Source organism: Anser cygnoides, chromosome 3, assembly GCF_040182565.1.
Source record: "Anser cygnoides isolate HZ-2024a breed goose chromosome 3, Taihu_goose_T2T_genome, whole genome shotgun sequence".
In the NCBI taxonomy this organism is placed as follows: Eukaryota; Metazoa; Chordata; class Aves; order Anseriformes; family Anatidae; genus Anser; species Anser cygnoides.
The window spans coordinates 13576779-13603179 of NC_089875.1; the positions used below are offsets into that span (position 1 = coordinate 13576779).

Genomic DNA, 26401 nt, shown 5'->3' on the forward strand with positions numbered 1-26401 from the left:
CTCGGCTCACGTGCTGGCACGTGCCCTGCGGTAGCTGCCCAAGTAGTAACAAACAGCAGGGTTACCACAAAGGATTTCTTAGTTAGAAATGCACGGTTTATTTCAATGCGCCAATAAAAAAGCCCAACATTTCCAGATCACAGAACATTAACACAACAAAAGAGTTTTGCATTAGTCTACGAATAAGACTTTTAAAAGATCCAAACACATGCCAATTGTTGTTAGTCAATAGAAACAGCCTTCTAGGACTAAGCCCTTACATTTATAAAGACACCACAAAATCCCTTATAATAATGTAAACAAAATAAATTTTCTTCTTAAACCTTTTAACTTGAATCCATTCTTTCAGGACATGCACTCCTTCAAGGGCTTCCTGATGGTGAATGACTGAAAGGGAAAGAAAAAGGAGTAAGAACAACTCCTACAGTAAAACCAACACAATATCCATACTGCCCCAGGTTTCCTGAACACAGGAAACCTCTTTCCAGCATTGTCCCTCACCATGCTATTTTCATACGCAGTTCATGAGGAGTATTGGAGCTCATCCAGTTACATTTTACACCATGTAAGTAACAAGTTGAAGTGTGAAAGGGCCCATTGAAATAAGCGCACTAGGTGAGTGAGAACTAGGCAAGACATCAAGCCTGCTCGAGGAAAGCACCTCGGAGTCTGCTCTCCAGCTGCGCGCAGGATTCTTACCCTGCCAAGATGAAGGTGAGCTGTAACCTGCGTGGCTCCAGTCTGGAGCTAGCCCTGTGTATGGGTATCACCCTACCAAAATTCCAGCATCTACTGCTCCAGTTACAGAGAGGAAATGCTTCTTTCTTCACAGCGTGCAGTAAGAGCTGACTGTGAGGATTCACGAACAGGAATTTAATCCTGCCATGTGCTGGTGGTTTGCTTCACACCTTATTACCCCTTTTCCAGCTGTGCTCGTTTTGTTTGCTCCACTGCTCACTTCTTCCCCAGATTCTAAATTCCTCAGGAACTTTACAATAGTTGATTCTCATCTGCCAACATTTTCTAGTGCACTTGAACAAAGTTTCATGAAAGTAGGTTACTACGCTGTAGTTTTAAGATATTCCTACCTTCTCTTTGGAGATGGTGATCTGGACTTTGAGCGACTGGAAAAAAAAAAAGATAGCGATATAATTTTTCATGTACTAGCTTGCATACATCCAAGTCACCGCTTTTGTCCACTTCAAAACAGTAAGAGCTGATGTTTTTACATACAGCGACACCACCCTTAATGCTGCTGATAGCAACTACACCCCATTTAAAGACTTACTTTAAGCAAGAAGCTGCAGTTGAGAAAGAAAACTGCTGAAAGCTGAAGCCCTCGGGAGAGAGCAACACACAGCTTCCAACCAGCTGTAAAATGGTCACAGTAATCCTGCAGAGCAGGAGCAGCAAACCAAGTGAAGGAAAGACAGGAGGACTGAGAACAGAGATAGTGTAATATATGCCCCAAATCCTGCCAAAAATACTTTGTCGTCACATCACATGGGTTTGACAAGAACGTGCCAGATACCCACAATCCTGGAAGAATTGCTGACCAACCCAAAAAAGTCAGCTATAACAAAAAAATATATATATAAAAAAATGTATAAAAATATGTTTAAAAATCAGCCATTAAAAAGACTCTTCCACATGCAACTAAAATACTGGTCCAAACACATACTTTGAATCATGACAAAAAAAATTAGTGAGTGCCAGTTGTATTTATACGCTCACCTTTTAGCAGGTAAGCCAGATTTAGATCTACCATGGGACCCAGACCTACAACAGGAGAAAAATAAAGCTCAGCAAAGCAGCCAGTGGCATGCACACACAATGAAAGTTAGCTTAACCAGCAACAGCAATTTCACACTGCACAGCATCATAAACCAGAGAGGAATGCTCCGCTCTGGCGCAGCAAGCTTTCCTCATGGTATTTCAGAAGAATCCTTTCTCTCTTATTCCACACTCCGCTTGTCAGGAGACAACAGTACAAGCACAAGAAGCTCCCCAGCAAAGCTTGGCTACCACTTCTACAGAACAGAAGGCTTTGTCCCAGTCTCCCCCCCAGCTCCTCCCCATCCAGCATTCTTTTCGCAAAGGGAAGAATAATTAAAGTGTCATCTTAGAAAATCTTTTAATTAAACACCATGTTAGGAAACTGCAGTCAGACGTGCTGAAAAGCTGATGCACATCGTCTTTAGTTCTGAATGCCACTTTTATTCAAGTACAACGTAGTTTTCATTAGTTATCCCAATAGCTTTAGTTGCATTAGGCATCTGGCTACTCGGACTTTGTAATTTGTAAACTCTTCCCAGGTCATCTTATGGGTTAAAATCTATTCAAAGACTTCTCACACATCGATCATGTTACATTACCTACTCAAATGCTTGCTGTGTTACTTAGTAATGCTCTTGTGGCTGTTTCTTTTAAAGAACTAAATTTAACATCCAGTTTTCAAAGATTTTGTAATACCACCTGGATGAATTCTGACACTAGAACAATTCCTCTCCCCCCACCCTCCATTTTCTGTCTGCAATTGTTTATAGGGGGGCAATCAATAGTCACCTTACCTTGCCTATTGCTTTCTACACACGTTAAATAAATAAGTGCAACTGTATTTAAACCTTCCTGGCCACTATATTGAGCCATCATCTGTAACAGTCCTCAACACTGTAACCAGCAGTTTTCTTACTGCATCAAAGTTACACAGAATGGAGTTGCTCAAGTCTGCCCAGAACTCCTATTTTGTAGCGTGAGCATGACTTCCTTCAGTCAAAAAGGCAGAAAACCAGCATACACCATCATCTTACTACCGGTACTGGCAATTCCTCACTCCAGGAGTACGCCATCATAAGGACTGACAGCCAGCAGCTCTAGAAGCAGGACCAGGACCATTTAGGCTTTGCACAATGCTTCTGTCATTCCAGTCCTAACTACCACTGCTCACCCCTGCAGCTGCAGACCCGTGGAATCAGCATTCCTTACAAGTTTCAGTAAGAGCATCAAGTATCTTTCCTGCAGGCGCCTGACTGTCCCAGAACCAGGAGCCACCAAACGTCACAGCAGTACCCAGATTTCCGCAGCAGCAGCCTGCAATCTGAGCCTGGCTAGTCATTTACTTGCTGCTCAGATGTGCCTGCTATGCAGTAGGACAGCTCCAGTAATAGGCAACAGTCACCATCCTCCTAAAGGCTCAGCGTGCAAGTCCTAAAGCAGCCAGCAGACCCTAACGAAGCCCATCTCTTCACCCACTCTACCACAAGAGCAATTCCTTCCTGCCTATCACATTTTTGTTAACACAGGAGTATTTGTATCTGTCTTCCTCAACTTCTATTTTGGCATGCAGGAAACACCCAGATCCACAGGCACGTGTGCCAGAGCAGTCCTCAGAAACACCACCTGTAGCACTGGGACTCGGGGTCCCCTTCATTCAGCCCTTCAGAACTCTAAAGCCAAGCGTCCTACCCCAGGTAACACAGTTCTTATCACTACAGCAACTTCATTTCATTTCATTCTCAGAACTGTGACAATGCTGAAGAGCCATGAGCAACAGTTGAGTCAACGGTAGGAATCTTATTGCTTGTATTCAGCAGTCAGAATTTACAAAAAAAGTAAGTAACATTTCCTGCAGTATCCTGTTCAAGTATTCTCTACGTACAAAACCAGTAATTTTCTAAACTTCTTTCCATCCTGCACAAATCATATATATGCTTTGTTTATGGCTCCATGTACTTAGATATATAGATGCAGCCACGGACAAAAAAGAGGCGTAAGTTATTAACATTAAGAGGAAATATTGCTACGCTGCACAACCTTCTAACCCCTTCCTGCCACAAACTTCCTAGGAGAAGGAAGGAAGGAAGGAAGACAAACGTTATTACTTGTTTTAATTAAAAACAAGCACCATACCTGCTTCGAGGCCATACAACAGACCGAGACCTTGAGCGTGATCTGGACCTAGACCTAGAAAAGAGCAGTGAAAAATCAGCCACTACTATGCGACTCATACAGCAGAGATCTTTCAACACAGTTCTCTGAAATCACTAACATTATGCAAATAATTAAAGTTACTCAAGTTACTTCCGCAAAATTAGCGGTATTATTAGAAAGTTGTAATAGGTTTGACCAGTAATATCATCCACGTAAGAAATCCTGCTGCCCTGCTGTATGTAATTACTCTGTATCCTTGAAGAAGAAAGCCTTGACCATAGATCAAAATCACAAACCTAGTTTTGGGACACTATGAAAAAGATCAGAAATGGTCGTTCAGAATTTGTATGAACAGGTTTCTAACTTTAGATAAATGTTTCAGGTTAGCCCAGGGATGTAACCCCATGAAACTTCCTATGAATGCTAAGGACAGCAGAAAAATAAAGTTAATGCTAACTCCAACAATTAAGTTCCCTTCAACAGCATTGTGACCTTAAAACTTAACAGGTAATACGTACCTTGATCTCCTTAAAGATCCAGACCGTGACCTCCGAGGTGAAAATGATCTATACCTACGAGGAGAGATTGACCTGGACCTGCGGTAGGAAGCTGACCTTGACCTACAAAACAAAAACGAAAAATCCAAGTTACCTTAAAGTATTTTTCACAAAGAGTACAAAGAGGTACAGAGTTGAGGGAAAAGCAAGAACAGAAACAAACAAATCCAAAACAACCAGAATCTTACCTCCTACCACGACTTCGACTGCGTGACCGAGAATACCTCCTTCCTCGGGACCTGGAACGGGATCTAGACCGGGACCTGGGTTTAGGTTGGAGAAAACACGTATCAGAAAACAGCTTCAGCCACCACTACATGTGAGGCCCTGCTGAAGTCAAAACTTTCAGAAAACTAAAAAGAAAATAAAAACAAAAACAAAAACCACATCACTAGCATCTGTGAGTTGGAAAAAATCTCTGGGCCTACTTGCCTTGAGCAATTTTACTACCTAGAAAAATGTTAAAAGCTGAATTACATTGCAGAATTACATTAGAATAAAAAAACACTGTAATGCGTATTTAAAATAAACCTTGCAAGTTTGCAGGTCGACCCTCTTTGGCCCAAGGTCTAGCAGATCTAGACGATCTAGAAGTATCTATAGCCGATCGCTGCATCTAGGTGTTCTCTTCAATCTAACGACGATCAAACTGACAGCCCAATGAGCCAGGGTGAGGCTTGATTGACGCAAGAAGATTTTTCTAGCTGGGAATGTGGTCAATCTGGTGTTCCTCTTTCTAAACCGGAGGGGGGGCCCCAACTGAAAGCCAAATTTACTGTTACGGCGGTCACCGTCTCAAATTTTCTGCCCTTAAAGAATAAGGTGAAGCTACGTGTAGATGGCTCGAGGGGATCTGGCCTCTTATGCTGATCACCTCAAGGTCTAGGAGGATCTTAAGTGTCGGATTTGCAAGGCGCCTCAGCATGAAATCTTAAGGCTCGTGACATTCTGAATCAAGGCGACTGACTCAAACGAAGAAACCTGAAAGGTTTTGACCAGGTTGATTATTAAGATAGTAACATTTGATATGTATTAGCAAAAAAAAAAAAAGTGAAATACACCTGTTGACTTACAGCATTAAGAGTTAAAACTGGCTTTTTCTTTGCTAGCAAGAGCTACACAAAAGTGAACTGGCGAAGCAACCCAGCCGCTGCGCTCCCACACGTACCTGCTCCTCCTTCGGCGACTATAGCGATGGCAATCATAAGCATAGTGGCCTTTCTCACCACACTCATAGCATCTGTCATTAGGGTCAAAGGGGCGCCGGGCAGGAGGCCTGTCGTAACGGGAGCGACGGGGCATCCCCGTCGACACTTCCACTCTCACTCTGGAGCCACATATTATCCTGCAACACATGGAGATTGTTAGTCACAGGAAAGGTTTTATGCCCAGCGACTGCAGCTCGGCAGACAGGCGCCGGGGCAGCGCAGGACGAGGTGAGGCAGCGTGGCGGCACCCGGGGGCTGTGTGGTCACACACGTACTTCCCGTCCAGTCCCAGCACGGCGTCCTCAGCATCCCTCGGGTCTTCGAACTCCACGAAGGCGAACCCCGGCGGGTTCCTGGCGATCCACACGGTTCTCAGCGGCCCGTAGTAGCTGAAGGCTCTCTCCAGCTCGCCCTTGCCGGCGCCGGTGCCCAGGTTCCCCACGTACACCTTGGTCTCTGAGGGGAGGGGGGGGGCGCGGGGCGGCCATGTCAGCCCGGGACCCCCAGCACTGCGCAGGCGCGGCGCACGAGGCCTTCAACGCGGCGCGGCCGCCCCCCCCCCCCCGCGGCCCTCAGGCGCCGCCATCTTGGGCGCCGCCTCCATTTTGCTGCGCGCCCGCCGCTATCGCTCTCCCCCCGCCGCCCAATGCCTCCCGGGTCCGGCGGCGGCCCCGAGCCACGCGCGGCGGTCGCCACCTCCCCCCGCAGCCGTTCGCGGGACAGCGGCCGCCCTCCCTCCTTCCCTCGTTCCCTCCCCTCAGCGCAACCCCCCCCCCCCCCAGCTCCGCCGGTGGCCGCTGAGGTGCCCAGCGCCCTCCCGCCCGTACCGTAACGGCCGTATCGCGACATCCTCCCCGCTGCGGGCCGGGCCCCGCGCACCTCCCCTTATATAGAGCCCGCCGCCGCCGCGACTGCGCGCCGCGCCGCCACCGCCGCGCGCACGGGGCGGGGCTCGGGTCGCTAGGCAACGCGGGGCGGGGCGGGGGGAGCGCGCTCCTGGCCGCGCGGAGGTCTCGCGAGAGCGGCTGCGCGGGGAGGGGCTGAGGGAGGCTCCCGCCTCGCGCCTCAGGCGCCTGAGGGGAGCGGCGGGGGTGGGCGTCTGAGAAATAAATCGGTAATGGCGTGAAACGGCACCGAAGCGCTAAAAGGAAACCGAACCTCCCCAGCTGCAGGGAGTTATACGCGACAAACGTCCTCCTGTCACTGCTGCGCTGAAGTAGCGAATGTGGATGGAGAACGACGGTCGGCCTTAAAGCCTATTTGCCTGCTAACTTCCCCTGATAATCCTACAAACCTCATCCTATGCTATAATTAACGTGCTGAAACAGAAGAAACGCTGTAGGAAAATAAAAGCTTTCCCAGCAAATCTTGCATCTGGTGTGGGAATTCAAGTATCACGATTCCTTCTGGAAAAAATAAAGATCTGTGGCAAGCACTTCAAATAAACATGCCTACACTGCTAGAAAAGTAATGAAATTACTCTTAAAGGCAGAGGAAGTTTAAATTTCTCGTATTTCATCTTTCATAATACTGTTACAAAAAAATATAGTGGTACATCAGTTTAATACAGCATTATTATCGTTGATTTTTTAACCAAAAATAGTGCATCTGAAATGTTTTGTGCTTGTACTTTACACTGCTTGCTTTACTCCTTTCTTAACGTACAAGAATTCAGACGGAAGCCCCGACACGCAGCACTTCTGGACATAGGCGTACTGACCCCCAGAACAGTCCCTAACGGGGCAGGCAGACCCATTCCCCAAGGCCGGCACTGGAGGCAGCAGGCCTCACTGTCTCTTTTCCAGGTAGCCCTGTATCAGGCCCTGAACGCGGGACAGGATGATCTCGTTGGAGCTGCTGCACTCTTCCGGGCCGTACGGCGGGTCAACGGTCAGCACCCCTGCCACGCACAGCGTTCTTCCGGATTCTCCTTGCTCTGTCACAGGGATGTGGTTTGCTTCCAGCCAGCTCTTCAGGTCGTTCTTCCTCTTGTCGAGCTCCTCCGGGCTGTAAGCTTTGCTTTCCTCGGGTGCAAATATGCAAGAAAGCCGTGCCTTCATGTCATCGTCCGCTTCCTGCAGGACGTCGACCTCCTGCACAGCGTGGCCCAGCACAACTACAATGGACACTCTTTCGTTCTCTGGGAAGTTTGCCAGGACAACACTGCCAGGGAAAGAAGGATGCGTGATTGACTGTACCTAACTGATGAGTGAGAAACACAACCCAAGGGTCTTGGAGGTGAGCGCTCAGAAGCCTCATTGCAATCCAGGTATTTAGAAAATACCAAGTAGCCAGGACTTTTCTTGAGAAACATGCTATGTCCTTAAAATGGTGAAACCGTGGGGCTCTGGGGTAACTTCTGACCTGGAACTTGAAACTACTCTAGGTACTACCAAGCAAAACATTAGAAAAACGAACAAACACCACCACCACCAAAGTAGCAGATTGCATCAGAATCAGGGCTGGGAATGTAATTTGGGCAGTGTTCCCAATCTCGCTAAAGCGCCCCAAGTCTTCCAACATTAAAAAACGATACCATCATACACTCAACACACAGAACGCTGAATTTTTTGGTGGCAGCCAACAATGAACATCAGAAGCTTTTAATGGGTAATTATTAACATGTAATTATTGATCATCACTAAAATAGCAATATATGTATTGTTAATGAGTATCGCTGGCTTCTTAACTGAAAACTATACTTGAGTATTGCACCAAGAACACACTGCAGCAGGTTCAGGCTCATGTTGTAGCCATTTAAGACTGCTGCCTGATCTTTTCTCAAGGGCACTTACATTCCAGAAGTCCTAAAATACAGTCAGGAAAAAAACTTGTTATACTTCTAGCATCTCCTCCCCATATACCATAGAAGAGAATCAGAAACCATTTTCTTCCTTTTGTGGGAAGAAAAAGTCCAGAACTCTACGCCAGCAGTTTATTAATTTGCTGTTGTCACCATTAGTGGAATAAGACTGTGTGTGGGATGTGCAATGAAATATGCCATTAATTTTAGCCTTGGCCATCCCCCAAATCACTCACAGCTGCAGAAACCTTTCCTATCAAAAAGGCAAGCATCTCTATGAGAACGTCGGAGTATCAGAGCCACTACATAGCTGAAAGAACAACCATTTCATCTGAAACACATCACAGGCTGGATGTTTTAGTTTCTAGCCTCTATACTGTGCTCCTGTTGGACAAGCTTGCAAACAAAATGATAAGAAAAACCTCTTGCAGCACAGAGCCAAATATCTGCCCGTTCCCTTGTAAAGCCAGCATGAATTCAGCTATTATCCATCCCCCAAACTTACCAGTCCCTTGAATGAAATTAAATGTGGATTTAGGTCTCATCAGCTACTGTTATCTTTTTCTCTTAGGCCTTGACAATTAAACACAGAGCCTCAACATGCAGGTTTTTTTTTCCTCCAGATAAGTTTGCTTCACTCTTGGGGTCCTCTTCCTGAAAAACTCGTTCTCTCTGAGCTTTAGCGAAGCATAAGCTTTGGTACTTACTTGGCAGAAACTGGATCAACTGTTAAGACCCATCCTTCATATTCATTTTTCTCAGCTGCTGCAACTTTCACCCTTTTGTTCACGTATGTTTCCCAGTCTAGAGGACTTTTCTTTTGCCAGTCATTCATGTCGCCTACACCCAGAACCTAGAAAATAGCCAGAGCAATTAGCAGAAGTAATGAATCTCCTTGCTTTGCCCTTTACATCAGAACTGAATTTGCCTCTAGGTAAGAATCTTCCACACATTTTAAGCCACTTTTTTTGTTGTTGTTGTTTTTAATGCAAACATTAAAAACACTCAGGGCAGTGCGAGCAGCAGGTGCTCTCCCACTCCATCCCCGCACCAGCCACGCTGCCGGCACGGGCAGCAGAGCCACCCCCATCCAGCGTGGGGGACACCCGTCCCACCTCACCCCCGCGAAGGGGAACGATGTGGGGAGGCCAGCGGGCTGCGGGCACCTGGTTCCCGTCCCCGGCAGGGCCCCCGGTGCCCCCCTCCTGCCTCACCGGCTGCCGCCTGCGGGTCCCCGGCCGCCGAGGGCGGGCGTGGGCTCGGCCCGGCCCCGCCGCTTCCTGCCGCCAGCCCGCCCCGGTTGGCGGCCTGGGTTTTGTAAAAAGCACCCAGCTGGGGGCTGCCGAGGAGCGTCCTGTAAACGTGCTAGGGGTTCATCAGCCACACGGGAGGTGTTATCTGTTAAATGGGTGACCCCAAATAACGCGTGGGGCGGCTGCAGCGAGCGTGCGAAATCCTGGCTCGGGTCCTCTCCTGTGCGTTAATGCCTTCAGGTTCATCCTGTAGGCGCCTGCGACATACAAATAACCCTTTTTGCTCCTTGCTTTTGGGCTGCCTGCAGGTTTGCTTTGCGAGCTTTTCCTGTGCAGCTGCAAAAGTGAAAACCTTTTGGTTTTTCCAGAGAGCTTCTATGTCTGAAGACTGCTACTGACAAGCTCCCTGTGGATGAAGCAAACAAGCTTCCATCGTTCAGGGATATAAATGAAAATGTGGTGATTTTGTGACCCTAGCAGGAAAAAAAAATACCACAGGTATAAAAGGAAATATTTGGTATTTTGCAGGCTTAAGGAGGGATTTTTATTTCTTATTGTAAGGCTTCAATTCCCAGTGCTGTGGATTTATGGATGAGTTACTTTATCAGCTACTGCTTTCTCTCAGATATAGTTTATTAAGAAAGCAGGAACTTGCAAATCTGGTCGTTTTCACTGTAAGAGCAAGCATTAGTGAGAAATCTTAGCTCCTGTTTCAAGGAAAATCAGTGGAAAGAATGGCTGTAGTGTTCTCAGATATATATGCACGTGTTTCCATGCATTACACATCTCAGTCCTTCGGGATGTAAATAGCTCCCTAACTGGTGCCTTTCTGTATCAGGCTGGAGAGGATTTTGTTCAAAGTCACTTTAGAGCAAAATGCTCCAAGCATTTTCAGTTTTAAATCTTTCTGGTCTCAGTCCCCCCCCCCCCCCCCCCCTTTTTTTTTTTCCAATGCTGAAAGTTTAATTAATTGTTCTAAACAAAGCCTCGAAGATTTATTTTTCTCTGCCATCTGAGCCTTGTCTGACAGACACAGGTCGCTACCGCGGGCAGTTACAACTCTCACCGCAAATTCAGCCATAATCACGTCGTAAATAAGCGCTTCAGGAGGCAAAAACCGCCTTTCGGATGAGCACAGCTCCTCTCCCTCAGCCGCATCGCATCTCTGTCGGGGAAGGAGAGCTTCTCCTCAGAGCCGCCGCTACCGGAGGCGCCTTCCCCCCTCAGCCCCACAAGGACGCTGCCGGAGGCTCCGGGCGGTGTCACAGCGGCTCCCCGAGCCGTCCCGGTCCCGGCTCTCCCCGTCCCCTTTTTCCCCTCAGGCGACAACCGGCGCCCGCCCCGCGCGCATGCGCGCCGCCGCCTGAGGGCGGGAGGCGGGCGGCCAAGGCAGGCGCGTGCGCGCGCGGAGCGGCGGCTGGCGGAGCCGTTAGGATGTCGCGTTACGGCCGCTATGGAGGCGGTGAGCGGCCGGGGAGCGGCGGCGAGGAGGGGAGGGAAGCGTGAGGAAGCGGGGGGTGATGGCTGAGGGGAGGGGAGCGGAGCGGAGCGGAGCCGAGGCGGGAGGTGAAGGAAATGAGGGAGGGGAAGCCGAGGCGGCCGTTAGGCGCCGTTGCCGCCGCCGCCGCCATTTTGCGTCAGCGGCGGCGGGGGGCAGGGGTGCGGCCGCGCTGCCCGCGCGGGAGGCGGGAGGGGGCCGCGCTCACAAGATGGCGGCGGCCGCCCCGAGCCCTCAGGGCTCCGGCGCTAACCCCCGGCTTCCTCCCCCTCAGAGACCAAGGTGTACGTGGGGAACCTGGGCACCGGCGCCGGCAAAGGCGAGCTGGAGAGAGCCTTCAGCTACTACGGGCCGCTGAGAACCGTGTGGATCGCCAGGAACCCGCCGGGGTTCGCCTTCGTGGAGTTCGAAGACCCGAGGGATGCTGAGGACGCCGTTCGTGGGCTCGATGGGAAGTACGTGAGCGCTGCTGATGTTGGCGGGAGCTGGCGCCATTTTTAAGTCCGGAGAGAGAATCGTGATTTTCTCTCCGTTTCTTCTTTATGTAGTTCTGGGGGTTTTCTCTTTTTTTTGTTTGTTTTGTTTTTTTAAGTAGTTCTGCCATAAACATTAGCAGTTAACTTAGAGCCATCGCTGTCTTATTTCAGGGTGATCTGTGGCTCCAGAGTAAGAGTGGAAGTGTCGACGGGGATGCCCCGTCGCTCCCGTTACGACAGGCCTCCTGCCCGGCGCCCCTTTGACCCTAATGACAGATGCTATGAGTGTGGTGAGAAAGGCCACTATGCTTATGATTGCCATCGCTATAGTCGCCGAAGGAGGAGCAGGTACGTGCGGGAGCGCAGCGGCTGGGTTGCTTCGCCAGTTCACTTTTGTGTAGCTCTTGCTAGCAAAGAACAGAATGTTACGCCAGTTTTCTTTAAAATTTAACTCTAGAGTAAATGTATAGGTGTATATTATAATTTGTTGCTATTTCTATCAAATGTTACTATCTTAATAATCAACCTGGTCAAAACCTTTCAGGTTTCTTCGTTTGAGTCAGTCGCCTTGATTCAGAATGTCACGAGCCTTAAGATTTCATGCTGAGGCGCCTTGCAAATCCGACACTTAAGATCCTCCTAGACCTTGAGGTGATCAGCATAAGAGGCCAGATCCCCTCGAGCCATCTACACGTAGCTTCACCTTATTCTTTAAGGGCAGAAAATTTGAGACGGTGACCGCCGTAACAGTAAATTTGGCTTTCAGTTGGGGCCCCCCCTCCGGTTTAGAAAGAGGAACACCAGATTGACCACATTCCCAGCTAGAAAAATCTTCTTGCGTCAATCAAGCCTCACCCTGGCTCATTGGGCTGTCAGTTTGATCGTCGTTAGATTGAAGAGAACACCTAGATGCAGCGATCGGCTATAGATACTTCTAGATCGTCTAGATCTGCTAGACCTTGGGCCAAAGAGGGTCGACCTGCAAACTTGCAAGGTTTATTTTAAATACGCATTACAGTGTTTTTTTATTCTAATGTAATTCTGCAATGTAATTCAGCTTTTAACATTTTTCTAGGTAGTAAAATTGCTCAAGGCAAGTAGGCCCAGAGATTTTTTCCAACTCACAGATGCTAGTTCTTTAGTTTTCTGAAAGTTTTGACTTCAGCAGGTACTCACATGTAGTGGTGGCTGAAGCTGTTTTCTGATACGTGTTTTCTCCAACCTAAACCCAGGTCCCGGTCTAGATCCCGTTCCAGGTCCCGAGGAAGGAGGTATTCTCGGTCACGCAGTCGAAGTCGTGGTAGGAGGTATGCTTATGTTTGCGTCTTATTCTTCTTTCTTTCTTTTGCTTACAAAGAGCTGTGTTTGCACAAGTCAACCGTAACCTTGTTTGATTTCTCTGCAGGTCCAGGTCTGCTTCCTATCGTAGGTCCCGGTCCGTTTCTCCTCGTAGGTCTAGATCTGTGTCTCCCCGACGGTCCCGATCGGGTTCCTTGAAGAGATCGAGGTAATTAGTAGTAATTTCGTGTAAGCTGTTGTTTTTGATTGCATTGCTGCATTTCTTTTTAATTAAGGCATTCAGAAAGGTATCGGATAGCAGACTTCTAAAGGTGTTGATTGCTAGAAATTCAGACAGAGAATACTTTAAAACTTTTTGATAATTTTACTCAAAGTTATAGTAATCCAGTTTGTCTTGTAGGCCTTCAAGAACTGCATATCCCAAGATGAATTTTGATGCTTAGAATGTTTAAAGATATTTTAGGTTTTATATTCAACGTGTAGACGTGATTTTACCTAGTGCTGTAACAGTCGTTGCTTCTAGTTGAGTTGACTCCTTTGATTTTTTTTATTTTATTTTTTTTTCCATTTCAGGTCAAGATCAAGATCCAGGTCTAGATCCAGATCTGTTACATGGCCCCGAAGCAGGTAAGATCTCTGCAGTAACTGAGGACATGTAGTAAAGTTGCTTAAATTTGTTGAGGCTTTCTGGCAGCTGTAAAAATGCTCAGAGAAAGACAGACATATTCTGAATATTCAACTCAGGGGTCTGAGGTTTTAAAGACCAGTGCAGAAGACTGTACTTTCTTTGTTGTTTTTGTTTGGTTGTTTTGTTTTTACATATTGCTAATATCTAGGTTTTTATGGTCATCGCAGGTACCGTTTTGATTGGTTTGTATTATTAGTTAGCTAACGTACCAAACATCTAGAATTAATCTGAAAAGTATTTTGCTTTATATAGCTCATATGAGATTATGGATTCTTTGAATTACTTGTCAGAAATTAGGATGTCCTTTTCTTAGTATTAAAGTATTAATGCTTGTAACCAGGCAAGTCCTGAAGGACTTTCTAGTGCTGTGTGTTAGAGCTGTTTTTAGCTGTCTTGAGTACTGTTTTAGTACTGAGTCTGTATTCACAAAGTGTCATGTTGCAGTAGCTGAATTAAATTTGGGATAAACACCATGCCAAATTATTTTGTACTGTCAAACGTACCATTAGAATGATGATCAGATTTGAGAGAAATACAGGATGCCATTCATTCTCTTCAGTATTGTGGTCTAATGATTCCACAGTAAGTGACTGTAGCGTGTGTTTCCTGAGAGCTTGTCAAGAAAAATGTGGCTGACATAGGTTGATTGGCTTCAGGGAGCTGTTGTAGGAGAATTAAGAGGGGATTGAAGTTCTACTCTGAAGGAGATGGTGCTGCTCTTTCCCCAGCCCATTCCTGGGCCTGCTGTTCTGCTTTAATGATTGCACTTTGAAATGAGTAACATAGCAGTCAGTGGTGAAGGAACACGTGCACACACAAAAAGGAAGCTTCAGCTGAAGAGAGTAAGTGGAAAAGCCTACAGCTGAAGATCAGAACTTCGCTGCTGAAAGTTGGTGGTGGTGGAAGGCTTTTCTGAGGGGTGGGGCAGCAAGCCAGGAATTCTTATGGAGCAGAGAGGTGAAGACCAGAAGATGTCTTAGCTAAGAGCAGAAACTCAAAAAAACATTTTGGAAGCTAGTGAAGAGAGAAGCGCAATTTGCCAAGGCAACAGAGCCATCCTTTTTATTGATCAGGTGCACTTTCTCTACCCGTTGCTAAAATGTGTTGAATCTTAATACCAGTTGTTCCAACGTGACTTAACCATGGCTTATTGTTGTTCAGTGCCAGTGATGAGCAGAAAACAGCCAAGGTCAACAGGCTCTCAAAAAGAAAAATTTCTTGATTTTGTTAGCATTATTTTCTTTTTTCTTTGTACCAGGATGGATTTCTGCAGCGTAAAGGGTGCTATTAGTGTAATTTCCAAACTCTATTGTGACACATTTTATTGTAAGTACAGATGAAGTGACTGAGGCAGAAGAAATTATAGAAATAAAAGTACAAAGAAGTGGCAAAATATTGGTGTTTAATTTGTAATGAAGTCACTGTTTAAATTTCCACATCAGGCAGTTGAGAGACTGTCTCTACAGAAGAATCAAAGGAATGCAGAGCGTCCAGAGGCAGGCTCTCAATTCATAAGGAAGACAGGCTGAATAAGTATTACATGAAATTTGCTGGGCTGACAGCATCAAAGCGTGCATCTGAAAGTAGTCACGGAAAGTAGAACGCTTCCTTTGGGAACCTCCAAATTTCAGTTCTTCTTTGTAAGTGATATTAGTGTTCTCCTGGTGCACCAATCTTACCTCAAAAAGACTTGACGTTTTTGGCAGTCTTTTCACAATACTTAAATTCATCAGGTTTTATATGCATTTGCTAAAAATATTCTTTTAAAAAGATGAAGTGTTCTGAAGAGAAGATGTTTGTAGGATGATGCTGCCTGCAGCCAGTTTCAACTACAGTGGTGGATGTCGCTGAAGCCTAATAAAACTTGCCAGTTAGAAGCACGGCTTTGTGAAGAAGCTGGTTGCAACTTGGGTAGTTTGTGCATTCCTGCCACCTTCATCAGCGTGCACAGGTCGTCAGCCTGTGACCAAAGCTCAGAGCAGTATGCACAGTATGTGCAGTAAGCACAGCATCCGTTTAAAAACTTTCTTCTGAAACTTAGCAGGAAAAGTCCTGCAAACGTGCAGCATTTTGTCTGCATTCAGTGTTACGGTTCTTACACATTTGGTGCGACTCTTACTGTCTTAATGTGGGAACATGCGTGCCTGTGGCTTTCTTGCTGAGCTGTGTTTTCTCTTCTTGTAGGTCTAGGTCTCATGGCAGATCTAAATCCGGCTCGCCAGCTAAGAGGTGAGCATACAGAGATGAAGCCTGCAGCGGTATCTAGAATTTAGTGTTGTTTTTTCACGGGTAACAAAGCCCAGTCCTTGAGAAAAAAATCCCCCAAACACAGGTGTCTATTTCAGATAGGACTGATTATAAAATTTCCTCTGCGGGTATTTGGAATGTATTCCTTAGCCATCTCTTTGTTTTTAGTAACAGGACTGTTTGTTTAGTGCTCAGTTCTGTTAAATCAGAAAAAGGGCTTCATTCTTTATAAATGCTGTTGAAAAACACTTGGAGGAATCTATGGCAATGTTTTCTCAAAGCCTCACCTCAGTTATACACTTCGCTTTTATACACTTGCTTTCTTTACTGAAAGTGATTGCATGCAATCAGTCTCCACACAAAATTAATTAAGAATCTCTGCCAGAGTAAAAGCTGATTGGAAAGCTTTGCCATCTTCAAGAGCTTCTGGCTAGCTTCCCACAATAATTCCATTGCTGTGCTGTTGTGTTGTTTGTTTGTTTTTACTGTAAAGCATCCATTTTAACTTTACGCTGCATTTATTATGTTCTGTTTTGACAGTCGGTCAAAGTCCCGATCACCATCTCCAAAGAGAAGGTATGTTGGTCTCCCTGCTAGTCACACAGACTCTGTAGAGCTGACATTTTAATACCTGCAGCGATCTCTGCTGAGGAGTTTGACAGCTGCTCTTAGGAAAATACTGGGAAGGTATTTTGCTGAAAAGATGTCATTGCCAGAAATAATGTGACTGTGATTTTATGTGTGGTATTATGTATGTGCTAAGTAATTCCTCAGTGTTCAGGTTAGATGTCTCGCCTTTGGCTGTTCCTCTCTTATTTTTAGTTCACTAGTTTTAGTGCACAGAGACTCTGCCGGTGAGTTTAAAGCACAGAATAAACGCGGGAATCAGCTTTGAGTCTCGTTAAATCTGCAGTGAGACTAGGGAAGATAGTGGAGTAACCTGGCATGACAGTCAGTCTGGAAGATTGAGCCTGTTGATTTTACTGGTTTTACTCAGATTATGCAAAAAATGTGAAAGTAATGAATGTATTATCTCTAACGTTAAATAATTAGTCCATTCAATTTGTCAATAGTGATTGTTTTATTTATTTAAAAAAACAGTGCTCGAAGGGTGCTGGAGTAGTCTGGGTAACCTCCTGTTGTTTCCTTTTCCTGTGTTTGTGGATCCCAAATCACTACTCAAATGTTAACTGTGGATTCTTTCCCTTTCAGTCGTTCACCATCAGGAAGCCCTCAAAGAAGTGCAAGTCCTGAAAGAATGGATTAAAGTTATGAATTTAACCTCGTAGGAAGAAAGTTATTTTGCTTACATTATTATAAGGGATTTTGTGGTGTCTTTGTAAATGTAAGAATGTAGATAGAAGAGTATATCAACTAAAATCTGGCATGATCTGGGTCTTCTGAGTTAGTCGCACCGATAGACTAGCGCAGGTCTCTTTTTATTGTATGAATTAACTTCCTGTGATATGAAAATGTGGGACTTTTTTATTGGCACATTGAAATAAAATGTGTATTTTTAACTAAAACTTCTCTGTAGTAACCCTGCTGCTTCTGTTAACGTTTGGGCAATTTTAGCTGTGTGCCATGTAACACGGGTGGAACGTGTCCAAGTGGGAATGACTAATAGCAGTGTCTTCTCAGCCACGTTTCACGTTTGTTGTCGAATGGTCTTTGGTGAAAGGATCAGTTTCTGCTTTCTTTTAAAATGGAATTTAAAGTCTGTCTCCCCTGTCTGCAGATGGTTAAAAATTTGCATATGCCTTTTTTATTCCTTTACGATCTTTAATGGGCATTCATTTCTCTCCCTGACCTAATTATTCTGCTATGCTTACTCTGGTGCTTGACTAGTTGTAATACCAGATGCCCAAAAATTTAACAATGAGCTTTTGTTCAAAACACATACTTTAAGTGAATAACATCTGCAGAAACATCTAAACGTTAATAACTTGATAATTGCTACTTTGACTTGTTGCACTTTTAGTTCTGTAGACTTTTAGCGTAATGAAAACTTCATAGAGCGTCTCGAGGCACATTTCCCTTTCTTGAGGGGCGACGTTAGGTCGTCTGACCTACTTTCGGAAGGAACTTGGGAGCATGTGTTTGAGAGACAAAAGAAAGTGCCGTGAGGCTTTCTACTGTTGGCTCAGGCTTTCCTCCTTCAAGCGAAAGATCCTCACAGCTGACCTCAGGAGTGCTAGCCTGCTGCACAGAAATTGGTATGATTTTAGAGCAGCTCAGATCCCGGAGAAAAATTTGTTGAATTAAGCTAATTTCTTACAGCAAATACACACCTGCAGGATTAAGGATTTGTATATAGGTATGTCGCTCTGTGTTTGTCCTCATGCTGTAGTCAAGAATTGAATGGTAAGGCACTTTGTTGACACAGATCACAGCAAAAGGCTGGAAACAACGTTAGACTATGAGCAAACAAACTGTTGGTGGAGGGGGGGAAAAAAGCTAAAATATTTTTTACTGTGATGGGAGATCTGCCAGAAACAAATGGTGGCTTTGGCGGAAAAGGAAAAAGTGAAGAACTAAAAAAAAAATCTGTCTAAAGCACTGAAATGGAAAGTGAGGCCTCTCTGGGCTTTTAATGAAATCTGTAATGCTGCTTTCAATGTGTAAACCATAACAGAGCATCTTAAATGCAAGGAAACGCCAAAATGAACCTCGGTCACACCTTTGGTAACCCATGTTTTCCAAAAGAAAAACCCTGTTTCGTGTGAATAATGACTTTATGGAGCTTCTTCGGTGTATGAGTAAATAGTGCAGGTGCTGACCCTTCCCTCACGTCGCAGCACTCTGCCCTTCACGCCTCGTCCTGGTGTTGTGGTGCTTGGTGTCCGCGTGGACACCGCTGTGGTGCTTAGCAGTGGGACCTAGCGTTTCGTTTGCCGGGTGCAAGGACTGAAATTCTGGCAACATCCCTAAAATTCCGCCAGGGGAGTGGCGGGGCGACGCACGCGTTGCCCTGGAACGATTTAGCAGAAATACCCGAAGCCTGTGACTTGTGTTTGGGATGCTTTTTGGTTGTGTATTGCCAGCCCGGTTTATGGAGTACCTGGTGAGAAGCACACGTACGCTGCTGCTCTGGAATTTGATCAGCTTTTTTTCTCTTCTGTATTCATAAGGCAAACCTACTCCGCAATAAACCTGCAGACTGACACGACAGCTGTGCTGGTACCTGTTTTTTACCTCCTGCAGCTGCGCATTCAGACCTGTGAATGGAGGTACCTGCTTCGCTGCCGCAGCCAAGGGTGCTGCAGGCGATGCTCCTGAGCAGCTGCTGCTGCTGGCTTCAAAACGAGCCAGCGGTGAGCTGGGATAATCCCAGTGCCCTGTCCTCCACAGAGCTCTTGTGTTTAACAGTGGTGCTTGTGCCGTCGTGATGCTGCCGTAAGAGCTGACAGCAGGGCGCGCAGATTAGCTGACCCTGCAGAGCCAAGAAAGCAGCAGCACGTGCAGCTTCTGGCCCTTCGGTGGGAGTAGCTGGTGCTTGTATGAGCTTCCTCGGTCTCCACGTGAGTATTCCCCTTCTGTAGGTTGAGATCTGGTGGGCTGTGCTCCTAAACGCTGCGTTTTCGGTGCGTTTTTACTGCAGAACGGAGCTTGTTCCACAGGGTGAGGCTTTGTGGAGGCTGCACAGCAGCAGAGTTAAAGCGAGCGGAGTCCAGAGAGGAGGAAACCAGCTCCCAAGCGGGTCCCATCGCCCAGGGCAGCTCCAAATGTCTGGCACCCGAACGGATTTTTGGGGAACCTGGAGATGCTTACCGCTTCCTGCGACAGGAGCCAGTCTCCCCTGTCCTCAGGCGGTGCTGAAACAGAACCAGGTGGTGTGGTCGTACTCCTCCCCGGGCAGCAGCAGGGTGCTGGGGAAGTGGGGCTGCGGAGAGGCAGCGCGAGCCGGTGAGCGCAGTGGCACCAGAGAGGGCTGGGGGGACACGGCCACGTCCCCGCAGCCTTCCCGGAGCAGAGGGAACAGATCCCAAAAGCCCCAGGCCCCGAGCTGCTTACCTGGTTGACGGCATCAGGCCAGTGCTGGGTTTCCAGACAGAAAGCCGAGTGTTTGGGGTACGTAGCGGCACCTTTGCCCTTCAGGGACCCGTCCAGGTTGTTCCCGGTGTAAAACTGGAGGCCGGGCTGCGTGCTGTGAACCTCCATGGTCCTGCCCGTGGGCGGGTGGCGAGCCCTGCGGAGACGATGCCGGGGGCTGGCGTGGGCACCGGTGGCCCTGGGGAGATCCCCAGGGGTCCCGGCCCTACCTGGCCACCAGGCGCCGAGCCCGTCCCGGCAGCAGGCAGAAGTTGTGGTCGAAGCCGTCCAGGTGGAACTTCCTCAGGTGCTTCCCCAGCTCCACGGGCTGCCGGAGATCGAAGCCGGTGCCCTGCACAGCAGCCACCTCCCCTGGGCGAGGAGAGCAGCAGCGTCAGCGCTCGCACCCAGTCCCCCCTCCCCAAAAATAAAACCCATGAGGTGAGCTGAGGGGCACCACCTGGGCTTGAACCTCGGCTCGGGGCAGTGGGGGCTGCAGCCGGCCCTCCCTGCTTTTCCACACCTACACAGATGGGTTTCCAAGGGCCGCTGTGGGGACAGCGGTGTGGGCGTCCCCGCGCCCTGCTCCCAGCAGCTCTGCGCTGGTTCCTCTCTGCAAGCCCTGAGAAGCATCCACCTGACAAACAGCACATTGCTGTGGCTTCTGATCCTATCTAAAAGGAGCACCTTTACAGCTGTGGGGCGGAAAAAAACCTTGAGAAAAAAAAAAAAAAGGCATGTCGATTTAGACACGTACGTAAAATACGGCAGCTGTTGCGTGCAAGGGCTCCGCGTTTAATAGCTGCACAAACCCTGTCTTCACCCCTGGGGCTAAAACCGTGCACAGTTTTATTGGCCTCAAAGGCTACGTTTACACAGAGCTTCAAATGGGTGCTGTAAGAAGCCGGGGAGCGAGCTGGCTGTGCTTGAGCTGCGAAAGAGAAACGTGATTGCTGCCCCTCCAGAACAACTCCTGCTGAAGCGCAGACCCGGCGCCCGCCTTGGCAGCGCCCTGGTGGAAACAGCTCCGTGGGGGAAGCAGCGGGGGGAGCAGGGCAGTGGCTTTGCTGTGGCGTCGGGCTCATCCCCGCTCGAGCCCTGGCATTACAAACCAGGCGGAGCAAACGCCGCCAGGCCTCAGAGCCCTGCTCCTCCAGGTGCAAGCTGCTGCAGGCACACGCGGTGGTTTTGTGAGCCCAGGCGTGACTCTAGTTTTAGCAGACACCTGAGCTAAAAAGCTTTCATTTGCTTTTTTTTTTTTTTTTTTAAGCTTCTCTACCTCTCCTTCCTTTTTCTTTAAGAGTAAGGACAAAATTACACTTCGTGTTCTTAAAAGCAGCTCCCTGCAGCACAAAACCTGGTGCGAGATCTGTTTTGCAGAGTTGGCTCCTGCTGCAGCTCCCGTGCAGTCGCCTGCGCAGCACAAGGGGGTGCTGGAGCGGGCACAGGGAACACGTGCTCTGCCTCAGCTTGCTCAGATTGCTTGGCTTGGAGGCAGGATCATTATGGGGTGACACACAGTAGAAATGGTGCGGGAAAAAAAAATAGAAAGCCCTCTTTTGTCCTTTTTAGCCCCAAATCAAGACCGAGTGCAAAAGGCTGCCAGTCTGCTTCTCTGCTCTGAGTCCAGAGAGAGCAGCAACGCCACCTTTGTTGGAGTAACCCGCTTAGTATGCAAAACGTGCTGCCTTCCTTAATGGCCTTTCCTCTTTTTGGACATTAAAGACAGGAAAGAAAAGCGATGGTTTTGTGCGCTCGGGCTCCTAGCCAGCAGTGTCAGCTCCCCTGTCCTTGTTTGGGGACTGACGGCTCGGCTCCTGCAGCAGGGATGATGCTGGGATCCTGGGCACCAAGGGCTCTCCTGCTTTTGGGCATAGGCTGATCTTATTGAAATAAGATTTGGGGAAGTTAGCTGGTGATATCATACAGAAAATCCCAGTAGAGAAGTGTCAGAAAGCCAGACGCTGCTGGAGGAAACAAAACAGGCAAACCCTGGGCAAATACCAGCTCTTTAAGAGCTCAGTGCCCCTCTCTGGTGGCCCCAGGGTGGCCAAACCAGCCTTGAGGAACATCCTTTGGCCCTGTGCAGGAGGGAGCTTGTCTCCTGGGCTTCTCGACCTTGCAGCCTGGCTTCCAGCCCATCTCCTGTTGCTCCTGCCGGCTCCGCTGGGCAGACATCAGTCCACCCTCAGCATGTCTGGGGCTGTTGGTGGTAGCCCCTGCTCCCAGCACCTGCCTCTGCCCACCCTGCTCAGCTCCTGTGGGGCTGTGCTATGCCGGGGTCCCCCGGGTCCTGCTTTGACCCTCTTTGTGGGGCAGTGCTACTCCCCACAGACCCCCATCTGCGAAGCCGTCCCCACCAGGTGCCACCCACCAGTTGGGATCTTGGTGTCGTCCACAGGCAGGTAGGAATCTGCTGCAATGGAAATCTCGTGGTCGTAGATGTCGGGTGAGCCCTGCAGGAGGAAGGGAAACGCTGGGGCCTGCAGTGGCCCTTCGGGCACCCGTGTGTGGTGGTGCTACAGCTGACCTGGGAGTGCCTGGGGGACCTCCTGGGCATCCTCCCACCTTGTCCCCATCAGAAGGCAAAGGGCAGAAGTGGCAAAAACCTGCACGGCACCTCCGTCATGAGACTATCGTCCTGAGCGTGCACCTTGCCAAGCACCAGCATGCTGCCAACGGGCTAGCCGAAACGTGCTAGGCGCTGAGCACATAGCAGCAGGCAAAAAGGGGAAGGAAGCAAGCACAGGGTGAAGCGAAGCTCATCCTCCTGGCTCATCTCCTGTGCTCTTCTTCCTCCCTGGCAGCCTCAGGGATGCTGGCAAGTGACCTGCTGGGCAGGAAGGGGAGCAGGATCAAAGCTGAGCCTGCACGTCACCGTCTAATCTGAGCAGCAGTTTCATGCCCAAAGGTCTCCCGTTCCTCTGGAAACATGCCTGAGCCGCGTGCCACAGGAGTTGATATTGCTGTACTACTGGGAGGACAGGCTGAGGGTAAACTAACAACTGCACAGACATTTTTAGGGCAATGGCACGAGCAGACCTGCATGGAGGGGCAGCTTGTGCAGAGGCACAACCTCCATCGCTTTGTCCCCAGAAGCCACATCTGGGATGCTTGGACTTCTTTACCTTTTTTCATGGTGTCCCTCCATGGGGTTAGGGCTCCCCATGCCTACCTGCCCTGCCAGGTTGAAGTACGCGTGGTTTGTCAGGTTGACGGGTGTCGTCTTGCTGCTCTGAGCTCGATAGTTGATGGCCAGCTCGCTGCCATTGAGCGTGTAGGTGACCCAGACCTTCAGCTCCCCGGGGTAGCCTTCCTCGCCGTCGGGGCTGAGCCGAAAGAAGCAAACACCGTTTGGGATGACCTGGGGGCTCCAGAGAACCTGCAAGGACCGTGCGTTAGTGGGGCAGCAATAGGGGATGCTGTGCCCTTCTCTCCTTGCCCTGCTCTGGGCCGAACATGGGGATGAAAGGCACACATCCACTGAAACAAAGGTTTTTGCCAGTCATATTTCCTGCTTTTTATCCGAGGGAAAAAAAAAGTAAGAAAGAAAGATGACATTTTCTTTCCTATGAAGTACTGAAAACCAACATGCCCTTGTTGAAAAAGAAAGAGGGAAGTGGTAGCAAACACAAATACCAGCCTGCTGGCTCTGGCTGACCGACGGAATGGGTTTTTCCACAAGAAGCTGAAGAAGGGAAGCAGTTTGCTATGGTCGGGGTCTGTCCTGGGCCTCTGTTACTCCATGCCTCGGAGAGGCCTGGCTGTGATGGATTTTTGTCCTGCAGCTGGACCTATTCCCCTTCTTGTGGAGGGGACTTGTCAAAAAGCAACATTTTCACCCAGTGTGGGAACTGAGGATGCCAAATAACCATGCTGCAGAGTGGGTCCTGCTACGTGCTCCTGCACCGCGTGCAGATCAGCTGCAGCTCCCACTGCCGTGGGACTCTGGTTTGGTATTTAAGTTTCTACTTAAATCAGTGAAACAAAATCTATTAAAGGCCAGCAAGCACACAGATATTGATATTTTTAAAGCTAGGAGAATTACTTTTCTGAAGTCCCACAGTTTTCCAGCAACGTGGTCAGGTGTCGCCACCACACAAGCGCAGCTGTAAGCTGCTGTGTCGTCAGAGCACACGCTGAGTGCAGCACCCAGGCCTGCAAGATCAGGAAAAACTCAGGAGATGGCTGAGACAGCCACAGCCAAAAGCCAGTGCATCTTGTTTGCCTGGCCGAAGGAAGTCTAGCAAATGTACAAGTGCGCCCCATGAGCGTTTGATCCCTGTCTCTGTGACAGGAGATTATTTTAATCATGCGGTGCTGCTTAGCAGTGAGCTTTATTCCAGACCCTCTGACTTTTGCCCCTTCAGCCTGGATGTTCCCTCACAAAAAACCAAACAAACAAAAAACACCATTAACCCAGGAAAGCAGCTGCACTAGCACATTTGCACAAGTTCCTCTGAGGAAATGATGGATCACCTCCTGCACTCGCAGCACTTTTTGGGAGCGGACCCAACTCAATAACCACCAGAAAACCCTGCAGGGCGGGGAGTGAAGACATCACAGCCCCTTGCCACCACCCTGGAGGCTGCGTGCAGGAGGCCACGAGCCCCACCAGCCCGACGTTCACCTTGTCGAAGCCCCTGGCTCCTCCGTGCAGCGAGTTGGGCCCGTTGTTGAGGAAGAGCTGGTACTCCTTGCCGTCCACGACGAACCTCCCCTTGGCAATCCTGTTGGCCACGCGCCCCACCACGGCTCCGAAGAAGGGGTGTTTGCTCATGTAACCTGGGCGGAAAAAGCAGGGTGCTGTGATGTGGAAAGGCCAGGGCAGGATGAGTGATCTCCAGGCGTGTTTGTGGGCTCGGAGATGTCCCTCTCGGCTTCCTCTCAGCCCTAAGCAGGTGACTGCAGCCCTGGTGTCTCAGGATGGTCAGTCAGGTGGATGGCTGGGTTTGGTGATACTGAAGGTCTTTTCCAAACTAGATAATTCCGTGATTCTCTAATCTTCGACTGAAACAGCTTGGAGGGGGCTTGTGTTGTTCACAGATTTGCAGAGAGGCCCAAGGAGCCAGGCCTGTCAGAGGGGCACGCTGCGACCTGGGGCCACCGGTGTCCCTGCATCCACCGCTGAGCCCCGGACTTGTGCTACTTCAGCCCATGATTTGGGGGTACCCTTAGAAGGAGTAGGAACAAAATCTCTGATTTCTTTTTTTTTTTTTTTTTTTTTCTTTGAAGGAAACGGATTCAGACCCACCTTCCAGCGTGTCAAAGCCCAGGACAATGTCTGCAAACCGCCCGTCCCTGCCTCTGGTCTCCAGCGCGGCGATTATGCACCCCAGGGACAGGATCTCCACTCTGACGCTGTCTGACTGCAGCACAAACTTCTCCACCTCCCCTCCTCCTTCCTCCGGGGGCATGCGCCCAAAAACCTCCCTCTTCACCTCCGCCATCGCTCCCCAGATCCCAGCACGGGGCTGCCGCCAGGAAGGAAGCCAGGGAGGAAGCGAGGGTGGCCAGGAGCGGAGCAAAGAGGGTTTTGGAGAGCAGAGTCCTAAAAATCACATGATTGCCTCCAGCGTGGCGGAGCTGGGAGGAGTCGTGCTGTGCACCGGCTGCCTGGCGGGCTTGGATGTGTGCTGAGAGGAAAAAGGGGTTTTTGTGGGCGCACGGCCCTGACCTGGGCCCCATTACACACCGTCCCTCACAGTACCACCTCCTCGTTTTCCCTCAGCCTGCAGGAGAAGCCCAGGAATACTTGTGTAATCGGTGTATGTTTTTTTTCTGAGGAGCCAGTTTCAGATTTTTTTTCTGAAGAATGCACAGCTCGTCAGACTCTGAATATTCGTTTCCAGCACAGTGCTTGCCTCCAGGCAAGACATTGCCCGGCTCCCAACCCGCCCCAGAAACAAGGCCTCCTGCAGGGGCTGGAGGTGGGGGGGGTTGTGCAACCTGCACTTTGTCAGCGCTGCCTTAGTGTCCCCAGCAAAAACACGGGGCTGCTGTGTTCAGGTGCTTCCTCCGGCACCCTCACGGCCATGACATCTAAGGCCTTGCAGGTGCAAAAGCGATACCACAGGGAAATCTGTTCACGGGCCCTGCGTCAGATTTTTCAAGCTGGCGGATAAACCAGAAGAGAAACCAGCCTGTGCAGGGATGTATCTTGTACAAAACATTAACGGTGGTGGAGCAATGTCACCTTCAGGGTTTGAGCAGGGCACTTCCAGGAGCCTGGCTTTGTTACCTGTGGGGTTGCTCGTGGGTGACCTGTGCCTGTGTCCTGTTTGCCTCTGGTGGATGGGGGTGCAGGCAGCTACACTGGATCTGCTTTTTTGTCACTCCTATTTTATAGAAAGATTGTTTCATTGCTACACTGAGTTTGGCTTATAGTTAGGGTCAAGTGCAAACTCCTT

General features: G+C 48.8%; 4 protein-coding genes across 6 annotated transcripts; 1 reads left to right on the forward strand and 3 right to left on the reverse strand.

The window, feature by feature from the left end:
• Nucleotides 1-74: 74 nt before the first annotated feature.
• LOC106045576 (serine/arginine-rich splicing factor 7-like) lies at nucleotides 75-6680 on the reverse strand. 2 transcript variants are annotated; one of them, XM_066995500.1, is made up of 9 exons: nucleotides 6523-6680; nucleotides 5971-6151; nucleotides 5656-5832; nucleotides 4676-4750; nucleotides 4449-4550; nucleotides 3910-3963; nucleotides 1735-1779; nucleotides 1089-1124; nucleotides 75-387 (listed from the first exon to the last, which is right to left on the reverse strand). In XM_066995500.1, exons 1-9 carry the CDS (start codon nucleotides 6542-6544, stop codon nucleotides 363-365), a joined length of 717 nt encoding a protein of 238 aa, XP_066851601.1. In that variant the 5' UTR covers nucleotides 6545-6680; the 3' UTR covers nucleotides 75-362. The 2 variants fall into 2 exon arrangements, with proteins under 2 accessions (XP_066851601.1, XP_066851603.1); XM_066995502.1 differs by lacking the exon at nucleotides 1735-1779.
• Nucleotides 6681-7189: 509 nt separating this feature from the next.
• GEMIN6 (gem nuclear organelle associated protein 6) lies at nucleotides 7190-11060 on the reverse strand. Its single transcript, XM_013196225.3, has 3 exons — nucleotides 10818-11060; nucleotides 9206-9351; nucleotides 7190-7858 (listed from the first exon to the last, which is right to left on the reverse strand). The coding sequence occupies exons 1-3, from the start codon at nucleotides 10830-10832 to the stop codon at nucleotides 7483-7485; spliced, it is 537 nt and encodes a 178-aa protein (XP_013051679.3). The 5' UTR covers nucleotides 10833-11060; the 3' UTR covers nucleotides 7190-7482.
• A 13-nt stretch (nucleotides 11061-11073) lies between these two features.
• Nucleotides 11074-17485, forward strand: SRSF7 (serine and arginine rich splicing factor 7). The gene is made up of 9 exons (XM_048048356.2): nucleotides 11074-11213; nucleotides 11524-11704; nucleotides 11897-12073; nucleotides 12958-13032; nucleotides 13131-13232; nucleotides 13598-13651; nucleotides 15897-15941; nucleotides 16500-16535; nucleotides 17172-17485. Exons 1-9 carry the CDS (start codon nucleotides 11186-11188, stop codon nucleotides 17224-17226), a joined length of 753 nt encoding a protein of 250 aa, XP_047904313.2. The 5' UTR covers nucleotides 11074-11185; the 3' UTR covers nucleotides 17227-17485.
• Nucleotides 17022-25549, reverse strand: GALM (galactose mutarotase). 2 transcript variants are annotated; one of them, XM_066995499.1, is made up of 8 exons: nucleotides 25246-25549; nucleotides 24622-24776; nucleotides 23167-23373; nucleotides 22366-22447; nucleotides 20222-20363; nucleotides 19974-20148; nucleotides 19731-19774; nucleotides 17022-17209 (listed from the first exon to the last, which is right to left on the reverse strand). In XM_066995499.1, exons 1-8 carry the CDS (start codon nucleotides 25439-25441, stop codon nucleotides 17182-17184), a joined length of 1029 nt encoding a protein of 342 aa, XP_066851600.1. In that variant the 5' UTR covers nucleotides 25442-25549; the 3' UTR covers nucleotides 17022-17181. The 2 variants fall into 2 exon arrangements, with proteins under 2 accessions (XP_066851600.1, XP_013051661.3); XM_013196207.3 differs by having other exon boundaries at nucleotides 19731-19842; nucleotides 25246-25547.
• Nucleotides 25550-26401: the final 852 nt, after the last annotated feature.

Bases quoted from the DNA above. Each gene is read 5' to 3' on its own strand.
- LOC106045576 (XM_066995500.1), bottom strand. From the start codon at position 6,544: ATGTCGCGATACGGCCGTTACG. The intron at 6,152-6,522 runs GTACGGGCGGGA...CCCTCCCCTCAG, and splicing joins GTCGCGATACGGCCGTTACG to AGACCAAGGTGTACGTGGGG. The intron at 1,780-3,909 runs GTATGGTGCTTG...CTCCTGTTGTAG, and splicing joins GTTGTATGGCCTCGAAGCAG to GTCTGGGTCCCATGGTAGAT.
- GEMIN6 (XM_013196225.3), bottom strand. The intron at 7,859-9,205 runs GTAAGTACCAAA...TTTCCCTGGCAG, and splicing joins GTTGATCCAGTTTCTGCCAA to TGTTGTCCTGGCAAACTTCC.
- SRSF7 (XM_048048356.2), top strand. From the start codon at position 11,186: ATGTCGCGTTACGGCCGCTATGGAGGCG. The intron at 11,214-11,523 runs GTGAGCGGCCGG...CCTCCCCCTCAG, and splicing joins TTACGGCCGCTATGGAGGCG to AGACCAAGGTGTACGTGGGG. The intron at 13,652-15,896 runs GTAAGATCTCTG...CTCTTCTTGTAG, and splicing joins GTTACATGGCCCCGAAGCAG to GTCTAGGTCTCATGGCAGAT.
- GALM (XM_013196207.3), bottom strand. From the start codon at position 25,441: ATGGCGGAGGTGAAGAGGGAGGTTTTTGGGCGCATGCCCCCGGAGGAA. The intron at 20,364-22,365 runs GTGGGTGGCACC...CTCCTCGCCCAG, and splicing joins CGACACCAAGATCCCAACTG to GGGAGGTGGCTGCTGTGCAG. The intron at 19,843-19,973 runs GTAAGCAGCTCG...GCCTCTCCGCAG, and splicing joins GGCCTGATGCCGTCAACCAG to CCCCACTTCCCCAGCACCCT.